This window comes from Mobula birostris, chromosome 4 (assembly GCF_030028105.1).
Source record: "Mobula birostris isolate sMobBir1 chromosome 4, sMobBir1.hap1, whole genome shotgun sequence".
Lineage (NCBI taxonomy): Eukaryota > Metazoa > Chordata > Chondrichthyes > Myliobatiformes > Myliobatidae > Mobula > Mobula birostris.
Window position 1 is genome coordinate 64,206,374 of NC_092373.1, and position 16,938 is coordinate 64,223,311.

The 16,938-nt window shown below is 38.9% G+C and overlaps 1 protein-coding gene across 1 annotated transcript in view; it reads left to right on the forward strand.

The window, feature by feature from the left end:
• The first annotated feature begins 1,899 nt into the window (after nt 1-1,899).
• Nucleotides 1,900-16,938, forward strand: part of dock10 (dedicator of cytokinesis 10) — a 289,520-nt gene continuing 274,481 nt past the window's right edge. The window contains exon 1 of the mRNA XM_072255460.1: nt 1,900-2,106. Coding sequence (XP_072111561.1) covers nt 1,999-2,106 — 108 coding nt within the window. The 5' untranslated portion in view covers nt 1,900-1,998. The remainder of the gene's footprint in view (nt 2,107-16,938) is intronic.

Genomic DNA, 16,938 nt, shown 5'->3' on the forward strand with positions numbered 1-16,938 from the left:
GATACACAACATCTGTAGTAAAAGAAACATGGTTAAGAAGATGTTTATTGGAAGTTCTGAAAGGTCTTTCACCTAAAAGGTGAAGCTTTCTAACTGTGTTGATACGTAGGCACAAATTCTTTCTGATTTGTAGAACTGAGCTTTACAGATCTAGTTTAATTGCTGACTTGAACCTGTAACTGAAGCTTCATTGTTAATACTCTTGTCTGAGACAAAAAAAAAATAGGGGTTGAGTTCCTTTCCAGAACATTGGATAGAATAATGAGCCTAACTTTCCAAAGTAGCACAGAATGCTGTGATTTGAAAGTACATCCTATCTTTCAGAGGGGAGAGTATAGTGAGGCTTCACTGAGTTTCTTAGGTAGGAGTAAAATATTCAATGGATTATTTAAAAGGAAACAGTCATCCTTCATTTGGAATTACTACAAAACTGGAGCAACGCACACACAGAAAATGCTGGAGAAACTCAGCAGGTGAGGCGGCATCTATGGAAATGAATAAACAGTCAACATTTTGGGTGCGATACTTCACCAGTCCTGATGCGTTGGCCAAGTACATTTGAAAGACCATATTGTATGCTGTAGATAGAAAATATAGGAGAATACAAAGAAAGCACATATCAAGATCAGCACTGTATTTCCGTCCATCATTCACCCTGCAGGCTACAATCACCTATTTGAATCAGAAGGCATAATGTTCTCTCAGGTAAGAAACAGCTTCCGATGAGCTGGAAGCTGAATTGTGAGTTTTTAGTACAAAATTTTACTGTTGAAGCAAATAGATTTTAACCTGGTTCATCGCACTTACTTTAAGTTAGAGGAAAAAAAACTATGTGGCGTGTGTGTGCACGCACTTTGAATGCCAACTGTATGGAGAAGGCACAATTATTTCAATGACTGTCCTTATCAATTTATATTATTAGATTATATAAACAATATTTTATAACTAAGAAGTAGGAGCTGGGCTATTTTTAGGCACAATTAAAATGAAAATGAACTGTTTGTCTCTTGGCTGAGCTTATGAGCCAAGAGACTGGAACATTTCTCTGAAATGCACGTTGGTAACAGTTGCTGCGGATTTGCATGCACCCTGCTAAAGATGAACGAGAATGGAGGGAGATATAGGAAACTTAAGACACTCGCTATAGAATGCGGTCAGGTACAGATCGCAGCTCTTCGATTACCCAGTCGCTTATTTTGACCAGGAAGCAAAAATAGAACGAATAACAAATTCGTTTTGATAATACCCGAAGAGTTGATGGTATATTCCCACGAATGTTGGGCGCTTCCAACATCTATCTTTTTTCCATTTCTTTGGTATTCTTTACAGATTACGGTTTTTAACAATTCTGTCTTATTCTTTGGAAACTTAAGTAAGCAGTGTACTTCAGATTGTTTCTTTAAAAATAATCCCACGGGTAAACTTTGTGGTACACTTTCCAGTTTAATACTTACCGCTGTTAACAGGTGATTTTTGAATTATGGGAACTATCGCCAGGTGGCGCAAACTAATCAAAAAGTTGGACTTCATTCAGAGTAAAAGATCGTCTCTGCTTCAGATCAGTTGTACACTTCCACATTGGGTATCTGTGTCCAACAGGACAGAAACCACATTTCACTGAATTAAATTTTGGTAGAACCTTTGAAAAAGAAACAAAACTGAAAAATTAGGTATCTTGTAAAAGTTATTTACTTCAAACAACTGCTGGGGAAACTGTACTGAATAAAAGTGGATGAAGATTAAGAGACGTCTTGTAATCTTGAAATCATTTCACTGTCACAGATGGGCAAGGCATTCATGTATTTAAAGATATTTCTTATTGATTAATGGTGATTGAACAGAACACAGAAGCCCTGTCACTCGTGGATGAGTTCCGCTTCCTGGTTGATGAGAACTGAAAAGTGAGACACTTCCCAGTTCTAGACTGTGTGTGACACATAGTGTACTTCGCATGGTTTTCATCTGCCAGAGTGGGACCGTATCGAGCCTGCATCGACCATGGCAGAGACAAATCGCCGCTTCACTAATCGTCTATTCAAACCCGGGACGGCCGCAGAAATGAGGCAGAGCGCTTCGATGGCCTTCAAAAGACCCTCTCTGATAATGGTGAGCGCAATACTTTCTATATAAGTTTGAACACGCAGTGACAGTGTAGAGTAGCGTGGACAGGGAGCTGGTAGCTAGCAATCGTCTGACAATATCATCATGGAAATCTGAACTTAACGGGTTGCCTTCAAAAAACAAACGTAAAACAAGAACGAGAGATGATTTCTATAAAATTAACTTCAGGTTGATAAAATAATCTCTGGAAAAAAACACTCCGCCTATGCATACGTGTGCGTGGATTTGCAGGAACGCCGGAGTGTTTATTCCCCATGACTTATCGCTCTTTCTAAATGACGGTGAGTGATTTTCACGGGGAACTCCTGGGTAAAAAGTAAACTTACAGTTGGCAAGACTGTGGCAACGCCCGAAACAATACCTCAGTTTTGTTTTCTCATAAGTCTGACATTTTCTCGGAACCATTTAGAGGCCTGATTTTTATTTTGTTTTGTTGAACATTTTAATATAATAGGCTGAGTATGTACAATGTTTAAACTATCACGAAAGACGAAGCGAAGTGTTGATATTTTTCCCCGAAATTTATGTTGAGAAATACAATTATCCTGAACATTTTAGCCAAAGCAAAAACATGAATTTATGAGGAATACTGGACCATTTATCGTAATTTGCGACTTGATTGTTGTTAGGATCAGTTTTCTACAGTTTTGAAAATGTAGATACACGACGCTGGAATCTGGAGCAAAAGAAAACGAAATGGGCATACTTTGCAGAGACTGTACTCAAGTTATTGACCTTTCAAATAAATTAAAGTGATTGTACAAACACAGTAATAGGAAATGACCTGTTCATTCAGTGGGACCCATGGAGTAAACCTATTGTGATGACATTGGCAGTCCTTCAGTTATTGGTGTCATCACACTTGCAGTAATGGCTCCAGTAATAATCTTCAAATAATATGCACACATTGGAAAAGAATGAGAACAGCCAAGCTTGCCGCTCTTCCTGTCTCATACCAGCTCATTACAATGAATTCTTGATTCTGGAATTGTAAGATTCCTCAGTAGAAGGACCACAGTGATCTGCCAGTAGATATCAGAGGAGACCAGCACTGGCAATTTCATGTATGTCCTATGATATCACAGCCTGTCTGTTAAATGGTTGTGGTATCTCTTTATTACTCTTGTTTGTGGCAACAATCTGTCATGCCACATGCCATTCATGAAGCCAGTGATATTGGTGCTCAACCTGCAAGCCACAAAAAGCAGGCAAGGAACTAAACATCATCGCAGAGCTGTTTGAGGGCAATATCATTGGGAAATTTCTGGTAATTTACAAAATACATTATTTTGGAAAACATAATAAGTATGCTTCCTTAGTCAGGGAATACCATGGAAAAGAAAATGTTTCAACTTTGCAAACTGCATAGTATTTCCCATAACTTGCGTTATAAAATCTTGTGCATGCTATTTCCACTAGTATGCTATGCTGGATGAGTTTTTATTTCCCGCTAGCATCTCCACCTATCTCATTAGAACAGCTAGTAAATACTCTGCCCTCCAAATTACCTACTGCATCTAAATGTTGGCCTTCAATAACTCTGTACAGGCACATTGAAGCTGCTTTAAACACTTTTGAGTACATCCAGACCCCTTTTAACACTTAGAGTCATACAACACTACAACACAGAACCAGGCCTTTTGACCCATCTAGTCCATGCCAAACTGTTTTTCTGCTATCAACTGGTACTTAGACCATAGCTTTTCTTACCCCCACTATCCACATACTTGACCAAACTTCTCCTAAATGTTGCAATTGATCCTGTGTCCACTATTTGTGCTGAAGGCTCTTTCCACACTCCCACCACCCTCTGAATGAAGATGTCTCCCCTCAGGTTCCCCTTAAATATTTCACTTTTCATCCTTAGCCCATAGCTTCTAGTTCTCATTTCACTCAACCTTAGTAAAAAAAGGCTGCTCGCATTTACCCTATCTCTACCCCTCATAATTTTGTGTATTTCTACCAGGTCTCTCTTCATGTTCTTGTGACTCTGGGATCATGTTCTTGTGACTCTGGGAATAAAGACTTAACCTGTTCAATACTACTACTATGTCGACTCAGGCCTAGGGCCTGTTAAATGGATGTATTAACTCAGGTCCACAATTTCTTGCAATGTCCTTGCAAATTTTCTCTGTACTCAGTACAGAGAACAAGTCTCACTAATGGCTACGACATCGTAATTCCACATGCTGATCCAGGTTCCCAGCTCATTTGCCTGGCTTACAATGTTCATTATATTGCAGTAAGCCCAACTCAGAATGTTAGTCCAACCATGCTCAAACTTTGGGTTACACACACAAAATGCTGGAGGAACTCAGCAGGTCAGGCAGCAACTATGGAAAAGAGTAAACAGTTGACATTTCAGGCTAAGACCCTTTATCAGGACTCGTGTGTTGCTTAGATTTCCAGCACCTGCAGATTTTCTCCTTTTTTTGTGATTCAACCTTTTGGTTCCTGTCTTTGGAGGTAGGTTTAGCATCTTCTTTCTCCACAGTTACTCCAGTAGCTGCCCTGGCACTCTGGTTCCCATGCCCTGCTAGTCTCATTTAAATTGCCTTGAGGAGCACTGGCACTCCTTCCTGTAAGGATATTGGCTCCTCCTTTTCAGGTGCAAGCTGTTCAGTCAGTACAGGTCCCCCCTTCTCTGGAAGAGAGCCCGATGATCCAAAAGTCTGAGCCCTCCTTCCTGTACTATCTCCTTAGCCACATGTTAAACTGTGTTGTCTTTCTATTTCAAGCCTCACTAGCATGTAGCACAGTAGCAGTCTTGTGATCTCCACCATGGAGGTCCTGCCCTTTAACTTAGCACTTAATTCCCTGAACTCTCTTTTTATGACCCTATCAACCTGGAGTGGACATGGATCATGACCTCTGTTGCTCCCCGCCCCCACCCTTAAGAAGGCTAAGGAATGCTATGAAAACTGGATAGAAATCTGTCTGATTTGCAATGTCCTTCTATTTAAAGTGCTCTTCATCCATTCATAACTCTTATTACCATCTCTTGAACTGTGTCTGAAAAGCTTTGCACTGGTAGTCTGTGCAGACAACTTGTGCATATGAAATGTCTCATTGCCCTTTATTTGTAGTTTCATCAGAAGACTATGTAACTCCTGCGATGACTGAGTGCTGTGCGAATTGCAACAGCCACAATTATTTGGCAACAACTCCGGAACTGGAAACCAGTTTTGCTGTGGCTGTACGAGTGCCCAGGAGCTATGCTTTTTCCTGATGAGCGACAATTGGAAACGCCAGATGAGCAATGATATTGTGTTCATTTCCACTGCAGAATCATTTCTGGTTGCCTTGGAATGACCAACAATTGGAAGTAGAGAACTAACAATGGAACTAGGGACACCAGTGCACGACCCGCCCCACTATTCTCTGATCTTTGGGTTTACGGGTTGAAATTAATGCATCCCTGTACTTGTACATAATTATACTTTATCATTTGCAATTGTCAACCCATTATTGCCACTTGATGACTGTATCTTAAAGCCAAATTCCCCTGGCTATCTTAACAGAATTCCATACAGCCCACACCTAAGACTTGTGCTGTCCCCTCTATCGGGCTTGAATATGCAGGGATTCAGCTCAATTTAACATAGCAAAGGTATATGTAAAGATGACACCGGATACCAGATTGCCTGTGGTATCTTGTGTCAACTTTACATATGCCTTTGATACATTACACAATACATTATGCATCTGCAAGTGAGTTGCTTATCAGGTGGGAAAATACAACTTCACTCATTTCCTCCACCTTCATCCATTGATGGCACAACCTTTAATCCAGTTACTTGCTATAATTCTCTGAGTTAACCGAAGATATTAAGTCTTTCTGTTTGTCAACTGGATCCATATAGATAGCTCAGGTTTTTTTTATAGTAATCATTCTGGAATATTTTCTTTTGCAATTTTTATGAACTAATTAATGTATCTGAGTAATGATCTAAGTAATAATGCTTATAAATATCAGGAGTTCCTTTGCTATATTAATAAATATTTGAGTTGTGGATAGCTAAAATAAGGAAGGAGAAATGGATGGTCGCATTTCAGCAAATATACTTTAGCTCCTCTAGTGTCTCATTCTTTTCAAAGTTTCTTCTTTAGAAGTTCACTACAAAGCCTTTTCGCTCCTCTAAGTTTGCCATTTTCTGTCTATATGGTCTAGAAACTATTCTCACTGCAGGCAGAGTTAGTTGTGCAGCTGCTCAGGGATGGCCATGGTTTGTAATGAATAGCTGGATTCACTCTACAAGAAGTACAAGTTGCACCAAAAACAGAAATGCTGGAAGAACTCAGCCAGCTAAGCAGCATCTGTGGAAGCAAATGTCTATTGACGTTTGTGTCAGAGATCCTCATAACAGAGGAAGAGTAGAGAGTTGTCAGTTCTCAAATCAGACCAAGAGGAAGGAATGAAATGTAAGACTAACATCTAAATGGAGAATCGACGTAGGTTGGGTGAACATGAGATTTTGCAGTTACTGGAAATCTTGAGCAACGCACACAAAATGCTGGGGGAACCCAACAGGTCAGGCAGCATCTGTGGAGAGAAATAAGCAATCAATATTTCAGATTGAGACCCTCTTGATGGAGTGTCTCAGCCCAAGATGCCGACTGTTAAACTTGCTCCATAGATGGTGCCTGGCCTGCCGAGTTCCTCCAGTATTTTGTGTGTGGAATTCAAAGCCAATGTTTTCTTATCCATTCTGTCTAAGCAGAGATAGAAATTCAGCCTCAGTTATTGTTTACTCCATCTGCAAATGTAGAATAGCAGCAGCATTACCACGTGAATGCCAGTGCCAATCAAGACACTAATATATCTCAAACTCTGCAAGAGTTGAGAACTTTGCTTTTCATTTTATTTTATGAAATTTATCTGCATGTATGTCATTCTGCATCTTACTCAGTGGACTCACTTCCACAGTCCTATTCAAATCATCTATGGAAGTATGTTAGTTCTGGCTCTTAGCAAGAGTGTGATGATATTAGTTGTGAAATACCAGCAGTTACTGTGGCCTGATCTACTTCCTTCAGCACAGTAGGGAAGGAAAGGAGGATATGTTGTAATATTGTTCATATAAGCAGCATTCACAAGTAGCTTGCAGGACAAGGAATGTTTGGATAAAATATTTCCGAGTATGGTACCTTGCACCAACAAAGGGAGGCAAGAATAACGTGTTGAAAGAAGTGGAGTACACATATAGCAATGGAGCCAACAATTTCTAAGAAGTTGAATTCCTGCCACTTCTGGAAAAGTCTGGATAAAGAAGTAAATTACAAACAAGAGAAAATCTCAGATGCTGGAAATCTGAGCAACACACACAAAATGCTGGAGGAACTCAGTAGGCCAGGTAGCATCTTGGGAAAAAGCACAGTCAACGTTTCGGGCCGAAACCCTTCAGCAGGACTGGAGAAAACAAACTGAGTTGTAGATTTGAAAGTTGCGGGGAGGAGAGAGAGAAACACCAGGCAATAGGTGAAACTTAGACGGGGAGGGTTGAAGCAAAGAGCTGGGAAGTTGATTGGTGAAAAAGACAGAAGGCCATGGATGAAAGACAAAATGGGGGGGGCATGAGCACCAGAGGGGGCGATGGATGGGCAAGGAGATAACATGAGAGATGGAAAACGGTGAAGTGGGGGAGAGAGGCATTACTGGAAGTTTGAAGTATGAACATCAATTTCTCAAACTTCTTTGCTTCATCCCTCCCTCTCCAAGTTTGCATGGATCCACTACCTCACGGACCACCTGCAGTGACCACTTGCTTATACTTACCTGGTCTGGATGTGACGGGTCTATAGTGCTGGCCTGAAATATCCTGGACTCTAGTTAACAGAACCGTGGCAGAGCAGTTAACATAGTATTGAGGAAACCATGTCCCCAAAATGGTAATGATAAACTATGACAACAAGCAAAGTCTCACATTCTGCTTTGTAGGCTGTCAAAGCTGGAGGGGATTGTAAGTTTCTGAATGCCTCTGAATCATTCTGCTGGTTGTCTCTATGGAACCCGGAAGTGATGTGGACTGATGTTTTGAATCAAGGGAGTAATCTGGGACTTCTGCATCTGAAGATGCACACGTGGAATTTCCTGACTTACTTTCAGTTAAACAAGCAAGTTATGATGCTGCTACCCAAAACTTCTGGCATTTATCAGTAATATCTTGGCCTATGAATGATGCAAGGTGTCAAATAGCCCAGATGTCTTCCTCCCAGGGTATTAACTATAGGACTTCAGTCTGGGCCGGCTCAAGGGTGAGAAACAATGTGCAGAGTAGTGGAACTTCTGGCAGAAAATTAATTATATGGTGAACACATCTGTGTGATTGGGGCCAATCCTTATTTTTGTTATTCCTGTTAAATAAGTCATATCATGTAAGAATGTGCAGGGTATTGTGCAGAAAAAATGCATTATGTGCAGTTCTGTAAAGATTCTTACTTTGCAAATTAAGTCCTGACGAAGGGTCTCGGCCTGAAACGTCGACTGTACCTCTTCCTAGAGATGCTGCCTGGCCTGCTGCATTCACCAGCAACTTTGACGTGTGTTGCTTGCAAATTAAGTGTTTGATTGCAATTAAACTAAACCACTATGAGTTCAATAATATACTTTGACATTATTAAGATAAAGGAGCTAGGATGATTGTTTTGACATTTAATTAATGCAAATTATAAGTAAAGGAGTGAGTGGGGATGGGAATGAGATTTACTGGATGACCTTTACATGATTATGCCTTTCAAATTTGAATTACATGAAATATATATGGCCTGAATATTGCAGCAATAAAGAAAAAACAACCAGGAGTTCTATAGTTTCTATAAAGTTCTGGAAAGAAATGGATCCATCAGGCAGACTCAGCATGGATTCAGCAAAGGCAGGTAGGCAGGTCCTGTTTGACAAACTTACTGGAGTTCTTTGAGCATATAACAAACACAATGGATGGAGGGGAACAGATGGACGTTATTTACTTGGATTTCCAGAAGGCGTTTGATAAGGTGCCGCATAAAAGACTTTAGCATGGATAGAGGATTGGATAACTAATAGAAAGCAGAGAGTTGGGGTACATAGGTGTTACTCTGGTTGGCAATGAATGGTGATCCGTGTGCCACAGGGGCTGGGGCTGGGCCTGCAACTGTTCACAATATACATTAACGATCTGGAAGAGGGGACCGAGTGTAGTGTACCTAAGCTTGCTGATGACACTAAATTGAGTGGAAGAGCACATAGTGCGGAAGATATGGAGAGTCTGCAGAGAGACATAGATAGGTGAAGTGAGTGGGCAAGGATCTGGCAGATGGAGTACGATGTTGGTAAATGGAAAGTCGTTCACTTTGGAAGGAAAAATGGAAGAGCAGATTATTAAATGGTAAAAAAATTACAGCTTATTACTGTGCAGAGGGACTTGGAGGTGCTTGTGCATGAATCACAAAATGTTGGTTTGCAGGTGCAGCAGGCTATCAAGAAGGAAAATGGAATGTTGGCCTTTATTGCTAGAGGGATTGAATTTAAGAGCAGAGAGATTATACTGCAGCTGTACAAGGTACTGGTGAGGCCGCACCTGGAATACTGTGTGCAGGTCTGGTCTACTTACTTGAGGAGGTTCACCAAGTTGATTCCAGAGATAGACTGTGAGGAAAGATTGAGTTGCCTGGGACTGTACTCACTGGAATTCAGAAGAATGAGAGGAGATCTTATAGAACTATATAAAATTTTGAAAGAGATAGATAAGATAAAGGCAGGGAAGTTGTTTCCGCTGATATCTGAGATAGAATTAGGGGACACAGACTCAAGATTTGGGGGAGTAGATTTAGGATGGAGATGAGGAGAAACTGCCTTTCCCAGAGGGTGGTGAATCTGTGGAATTCTTTGCCTAATGAAGCAGTTGAGGTTACCTCAGTAAATATATTTAAGACAAGGTTGGGTAGGTTTTTACGTAGTAGGAGAATTAAGGGTTATGGGGAAAAGGTAGGTAGAGATGAGTCCATGGCCAGATCAGCCATGATCTTATTGAATGGTGGAGCAGGCTCGATGGGCCAGGTGGCCTACTCCTGCTCCTATTTCTTATGTTCTATATACATTTTCTGGCCTTTCACAGTTGAGTTCTGAAAGTTAGAAAATGCACTGCCTTCAAGCTGTTCTTTTTTTTGTGTCATTTCACTGAAGAATTGGGCATTGCTGAATAAATTGTCTGTTTTATAACACTGTCAGAATGGCATTTTTTTTTAAGAGTCCTGCATTCTGGACTCGTACAATGATTCTTGGATTCAGAATTTTCTCCTCACTCCTGGCTAAAGCCATACTTCTTTCATTGTTAGGGCAGCCACTTGTTTAAAAACAGAGCACCCCATCCATCTGAATCTTTATTGAACATCTTCTTGGACATTTCAAAAATAGAATACTTTTAGCTGCTGCTTCAGTTTGAAATTCAAGATGGTTTATCTTGAATGGGATTTGGATACGGAAAGATTACTGTAGTAATGAAAACCGGATCAACGTACAGACCGTGAGTGAGACCACATCTTTGCAGAAGCATCTGCATTCCAAGGAGGAAAGGTATCAGTATTAAAAGTAAGAGGCATAATTGTAGGCTGGATGAAATATGTGAATGTGCAATAAGCAGCTAAACTCAATCCTTCTTCTTCACTTTTCCACACCAATATGTGAATTGCGACCCCAGTGTCGTCTCTTGCAGTTCGTGCTCTGTCAGATGTAGAAAAGGTATTATGTATAACGTGATATGAATGATGTAAGATTTTGTGAAGTGCTTCTTCTACAACATCACTGGGATTGTGGGTTGACTCCTGTTAATCATCTCCAATTGTCTGTATGAAAATAAAGAGCAGTCTTTTATATGATGATGATGTGTTGTGAGACATGGTTCTAGGTTATGGTTTGAATATGCGCCCCATTGCTTTGTACAGCCATGTCTAATAGTCAATGGATGGATGTAACTGTATGGGTTCCTATAGCTTTTTATTCATCCTTAATTGTGGGGCTGGTCACTCAGATCAGCATTCTATCCCCATTCATAGCTGATGGTTGTTGCCTTCTACAAATAATGTTTGAGAGAATCACAAAGGTATGTTATGAGAGAAATACATGAACCAGTCAAGCTTTGTCTGGCCTGCTGCGTTCACCAGCAACTTTTATGTGTGTTGCTCAAGGTTTGGATGGCAGCTCTCCTACATAAGTACAGTATTGAATCAATTGAATTTGAACAAATATTGATTGATTTTACTGTTTCCATTTAAAATAAAATTCACATATTAAATTCACATTCAGATTCTGTAGCTGGAGACTGCTGAGTTTGTTTTCAAAGTCTCAGACTGATGACGTGGAATTTAAATTAGAATTTAGAATTTTCCGGATCTGTAGGTTAGCAGTTGGGTAGTATACCCATTCTGGTAGCATTTCTTCTGCATTTCACTTTGAATGAAAATGTGCCCTGGGTATTTGGAATAAAGAACTGTGGGGGTGCTCAGCTCAGCAGTTCACTACAGGCTTGACATCTTGCACAAATGCAAAAGGTTCCTGCTGCAGGGTGCTAACCATCAATATGGTTTCTACTGAGGCTCTAAACCTCTAAACTTACTATGTTAAAAAACCACCATTGTGCCAGTTCTGGATCCAACTGAATTAAATTTTGGTGAGGACTTAAGCACAGGGGCAGGAAATTATGGAGAGAAATTTATGAGAGTCTGGATTGCATTGAGATGTGAATGCAAATAATATGCAAAGCCTCCAATTTAAGAGCTTATGTATTACACCTAATGCTTATTATGTTGGTATTGCATGTCAGTTCTGACAGGAAGTGGCCTGCCTATATCACACATTCTATCTGTTGACTTCTACTAAGATTCTTGCACACTTGCACAAATATTGTAACTGGAGAATAAATGATGAACACTAGATAGAATTAACATATTGAAATGATACATTTATACAGTATACCAAATTGCAAGAAAAAAAGAAAAATGTAAAATTAGTTGAGCTGCAAATATTCAAATAGCAAAATTTCTAAATGCTGTATAATAAATCTAAACTCTCACCTTGTAGTGAAAAGGATTGCTTAGCTGGGGATATACCTGGAGCCAAATGTTAACTTTTAAGACAATTACAAATTTCTCAGTACTTAATCATTGTTTCCTTTTCAACTGTGCACAAGTTGCTTGCTGGTCTTCATTTGTTCAAACTCCATGAAAATTGTTTAACAATTACTATAACTGTGGCTTTTTGATTGGTTGACTGACATACTGTCTGCCAATTTGAAAATGCATGGAGCAATATAATGATATGTATTATGGTGTGGAATAAATATAATCCAGGCAAGATTTTTTTGCATATACCTTTGTTTATATTTATTCTGCAACTGGTTTCTAGTCATTTTAAATTTGTAAGTTAGATTACCATTTATTTTTTAAACTCCAGTGAATATTTTCAAATCAATACTCCAACAGTTTGATTCGGAATTCCTGATGCTAGAAGCTGGTGCTATTTGTTAACAGTTTAGAACATAAGTCCTCTTGTCTGACAGCATTACACTTCCAAAGAACTAGTAAAGCAACTTCAGCCAAGCCAATAGGTCAACTGCTACTTGTGGAAAAATAATTGAAATGACCGTTTATCTTCGAGCTGATCTCATGGCCAGGGCCAGAGTTCCAAAATACAGCGGATTCTGGTTAATTGGGCTATCTGTTAATTGGTCTATCAGTTAATTGGGGCAGCCACTGAACAAAATTTAATGGTGAAAACAGTGGAATTCTGTCATTTATTTTGGACACTGCACTGCTTAATTGGGACAAGGGACTGTTGCTGAACAGTTTCTAACTAACGTCAGATGAGTGTATTTATATCCATTAGACACTACACCATGATCAGAGTGAACAGTTTTTGAAATAGTGTCATATGCTTGTGTTTAAAAAGCAGTCATTGTTGTCACTGATAGTTGCCAAGAAATAAGGAGAAGGACAATTTGGAACTGCTTTGCTCACTGCGATTTCAAGTGTTCAGGCTTGGAGATGCCAGAAATAGTCAGGAATGAAAATGAAATGGTTTCACTACTTCAGGTTAAGAGCTACGAAGAATTTGAAGGTATCAACATTGAAAATGAAGGTTTGGAGGAATTAATCATCGATAGTATTTCATGAGGGAGTCTATTATCTGCACTGCATGTTGGCACTGATTTTGTTCATTTATAGTCAATCAAAAGTACCTGTACACTGGATGAATTCCTCCATTGATAACTGTAGTACACAGTTTTATAGTACTGTAGTAGTATTGATAGTGTTCTAACCTGTTCTGTATTTCATTTAAATACACAATTTGTTACTCAGTTAAATGGTAACTTGTATTTCTTACTCTTCTTAACTATTTCCATGAAGCTTCAGCTAATTAGGGCAGCTGCTTAATTGGGTCAAAACGTACTAGTCCCGATGTGTCCCAATTAACTGGAATCCATTGTAACTGGATTTCTTGGTATGGTCCTTCTGTTTTCAGAATATTCATTCTAACTTTACATTTGTTAAGGTACTCAGCATAATGAAATAGTTTTAATTCTGAAGGTATTGTAGAAAATGTGAAAAGGCCTTGAACCCTTCAGGTCTGTTTCACAGTTCAATTTGGTCATTTTTCAACTTTTTCTTTAGTCTTTATATTCATAAAACCTAACAAGACCAATTACGGGGAAAGAGTTTCAGATCTACCCCAGTCTTTCAGTAAAGAAATGCCATCAATGTTAATGATGTATTCATTCTTTGGCCTAACCAGGATAATCTCACGATAAATAATTTACAATTCATCTGTTGCAATATTTCCAGCCCACTTAATCTTTGAGAATTTCTTTATAAAATGCTATGCTCGTATCTTTAGTAGTGAACATGTCAGCATTCAGTGTCATCGGCAAACTTAGATATGTGGTCCTCTGTTGTTTTTTTTCCCAGTTATTAATAGAGGGCATTCAGCCCCAAGCACAGTTCTATGTGGGACACCACAAATGGCTTCCTTCCATTTAAATTCGATACCCTTCAGCTCTTCTTTCTATCTCCTACTACTGTTTTCTAAAATTTGTCCACAAATTTTAATGAATTTTAATTTAGCAGATAGTCTTTTATGTGGAATCTTACCGAAAACTTGCACCAATATCCAGCATTGCTTGAGTTATTAAGCAGGCAATCACGATGTTTGCATTCCTTCCAAGCAATTGGTTTTATAACCCTCCGGTTAAATATATAATTACTCCATGAACAATAGAATTAGGAGTATAAAATTATATGGTTTAATTAAAGTGACCAATAAACCATACACACTAAAATGAATATGTAAACAAAATAATAATACATTTAATTTAGTTAATTGCATTTCATTTAATGAGGGTTCTACAGTAGCAGGGTGGTTAGCATAGCACCAGTGATTGGGTTCAGTTCCCACCACTATCTATTAGGAATTAGTACTTTCTTCCCACAACTATGTAGGCTTCTTTCGGGTTCTCCAATTTCCTCCAATATTCCAAAAAGACATACAGGTTAGGATTAGTAAGTTATGGGCATGTTATGTTGGTGCCAGAAGCATAAAAAACCCTTGCAGGCAACCCCGAGGTAATCTTGGGGTCTACTGAGCCTTGTTACAAACAGCACATTTCACTATGTTTTGATGTACATGTGACAAAAAAGCTAATCTTTATCTTTAATCTTTAAAGCTTCCCTTTCAGTAGGAACAATGTACGTATAAATGTACTTGATATCAATGTTGAAGTGCTACAGAGTACTTAAATCTGGTGTAAGTAGATATAGATTATTTTTATCTCTAACTCCAAATTAATTAAATGATCATTAGAAAGCATCACACATCAAAGTTGCTGGTGAACGCAGCAGGCCAGGCAACATCTCTAGGAAGAGAATCCAGCATCTGCAGAATTCCTGTTGATTGGAAAGCATTTGGTGTTGAGGTTAAGGCCACCAATTATTTATGATCGCCCTTAAATCTTGTTAAACTTCGTAGCAAAACTAAGTTGAATAGGCAGGAGACCAGAGATTGCAGATGTTGGAGTCTGGAGCAATAAACAATCTGTTGGAGGAAGGCAGCAGTTCAAGCAGCCTCTGTGAAAGGAAACAAGTTGCTGAGGTTTCGGGTTGAACCCTGCATCAGGACTGAAAAGGCAACTGAAGTCACTGGAATTCTAAAGGTAAATCAGATGCAATCATTGGTACCTAATGGATGAAGACATTTCCCCAGCAACAGTACAAGACATTATTTTAGCATTAATTACTGTATACATGGATAATCTTGTGCTGTTATGTAGCACTGATGGATCCAAGTTGCTGGGTAGCATGTTTTGAGCTCCTTTTAGTTGAAGGTTTTGTGATGACACACCAGCAGGTGACAGAGAGATGTTTAAACAGGAAAATGTACAAACACATCAATGTATGTTACAACGTCAGCAGATTTATACTGCACAGGCTGCCTGTTTCAAATAAAGTTATCATTCACAGCTTGCACTGGTGTTTGGTGTTAATATGGTTCTTTCAAGTAACCATTGGTAATACAAATAGTGTTGAATTATATTTGGGAAAACAGCTTGTATTAGATCATGAAGTGATGTAATAATTCACCCAAATTTTTTGTGTTTAATATTCTTATTTCTTAATTTGAGTACATTGAAACATACTCTCTCACAAATGGATCACCTGCCAAGTGCACTCATGTGTTGTTTTTCAAGTGTAGTTGTTTAACTTTTTGTTAAAACCTTTTAACATTTTTGAATTTTACCTGGAGTAGATTAATAGGGAAAGTTTTTTTTCTCCTTCCATGAGAAGCAACCAAAAAGAATGATTCTTCAGTGATTGTAAACAACGTCTATAATGGTGCCCAAGGCATTTGTGTGATGTATCAATAAATTGTGTTTTTTTCTTAGAATTAATAATTAGTAGGTAGTAATTTGTTTATTATTGTCACAGTACAGAGATACAGGGAAGAGCTTTTGATTACGTGCCTTTCAGACAGATCAGTTCTACATAGAAGTACATCAAGATAGTACAAAGGAAAAATACAGAATGCAGAATAAAGTGTTAGCCATTCCTTTCTGTAAAGTACAGTTAGGTAAATAAAGTGCAAGGACTATTAGCAGGTTAACTGAGTGTTTGAAAAGATTCATCTTTAGCATATAAGAGATCTCTTGAAGAGCCTTATAAAAATGCTCAGGAAAATCAAGAAGCTGTTGTCGAGCCCGGCACCATGTATTCTCAAGCATTTATCTTCTACCTGAAGGAAGGGTGAAGAAGAGAGAATAGCTGGGGTAGGAGGGGCTTCTGATTCTATTGGCTGCATTCTCAAGATAGCAGGGTGTGAAGACAGAATCGATGGAGCGATGGCTGATTTGCATGCTGGACTGGGTTGCATTCACAGATCTCTGTAATTTGTGGTTTGGGGTAGAGCAGTCACCATACCAATCTTTGAGGCTACTGGATAGGATGCTACCTATGGTGCCTCTATTAAACCAATTAACTAATTTAAATTCTTTCTTGTTTCCTGCAGAACCTCAGAGCATAAATTTTCAGTTTCTCTGAGTAGTTCAGATAGACCAAAAGTTGTTAGGTCAGGTCCACCAAAATATTTAGTACCTCAAAGAAGACCTGAAAAATAAACATAAACTTATGAAAGGCAAAAAATAAACTTAAGTTACCTTTGGGCAATGGTAGGCCCTTTATGGGGATTTTGAAGTTTTCTAAAAGCTAAAGCGCATATCCTAATGTTAAAGCTAATTCACATGGAAAATTTAAGGTTTCTAAATTGTTCAATTAATATGCTATTTTCTATTTTATTCT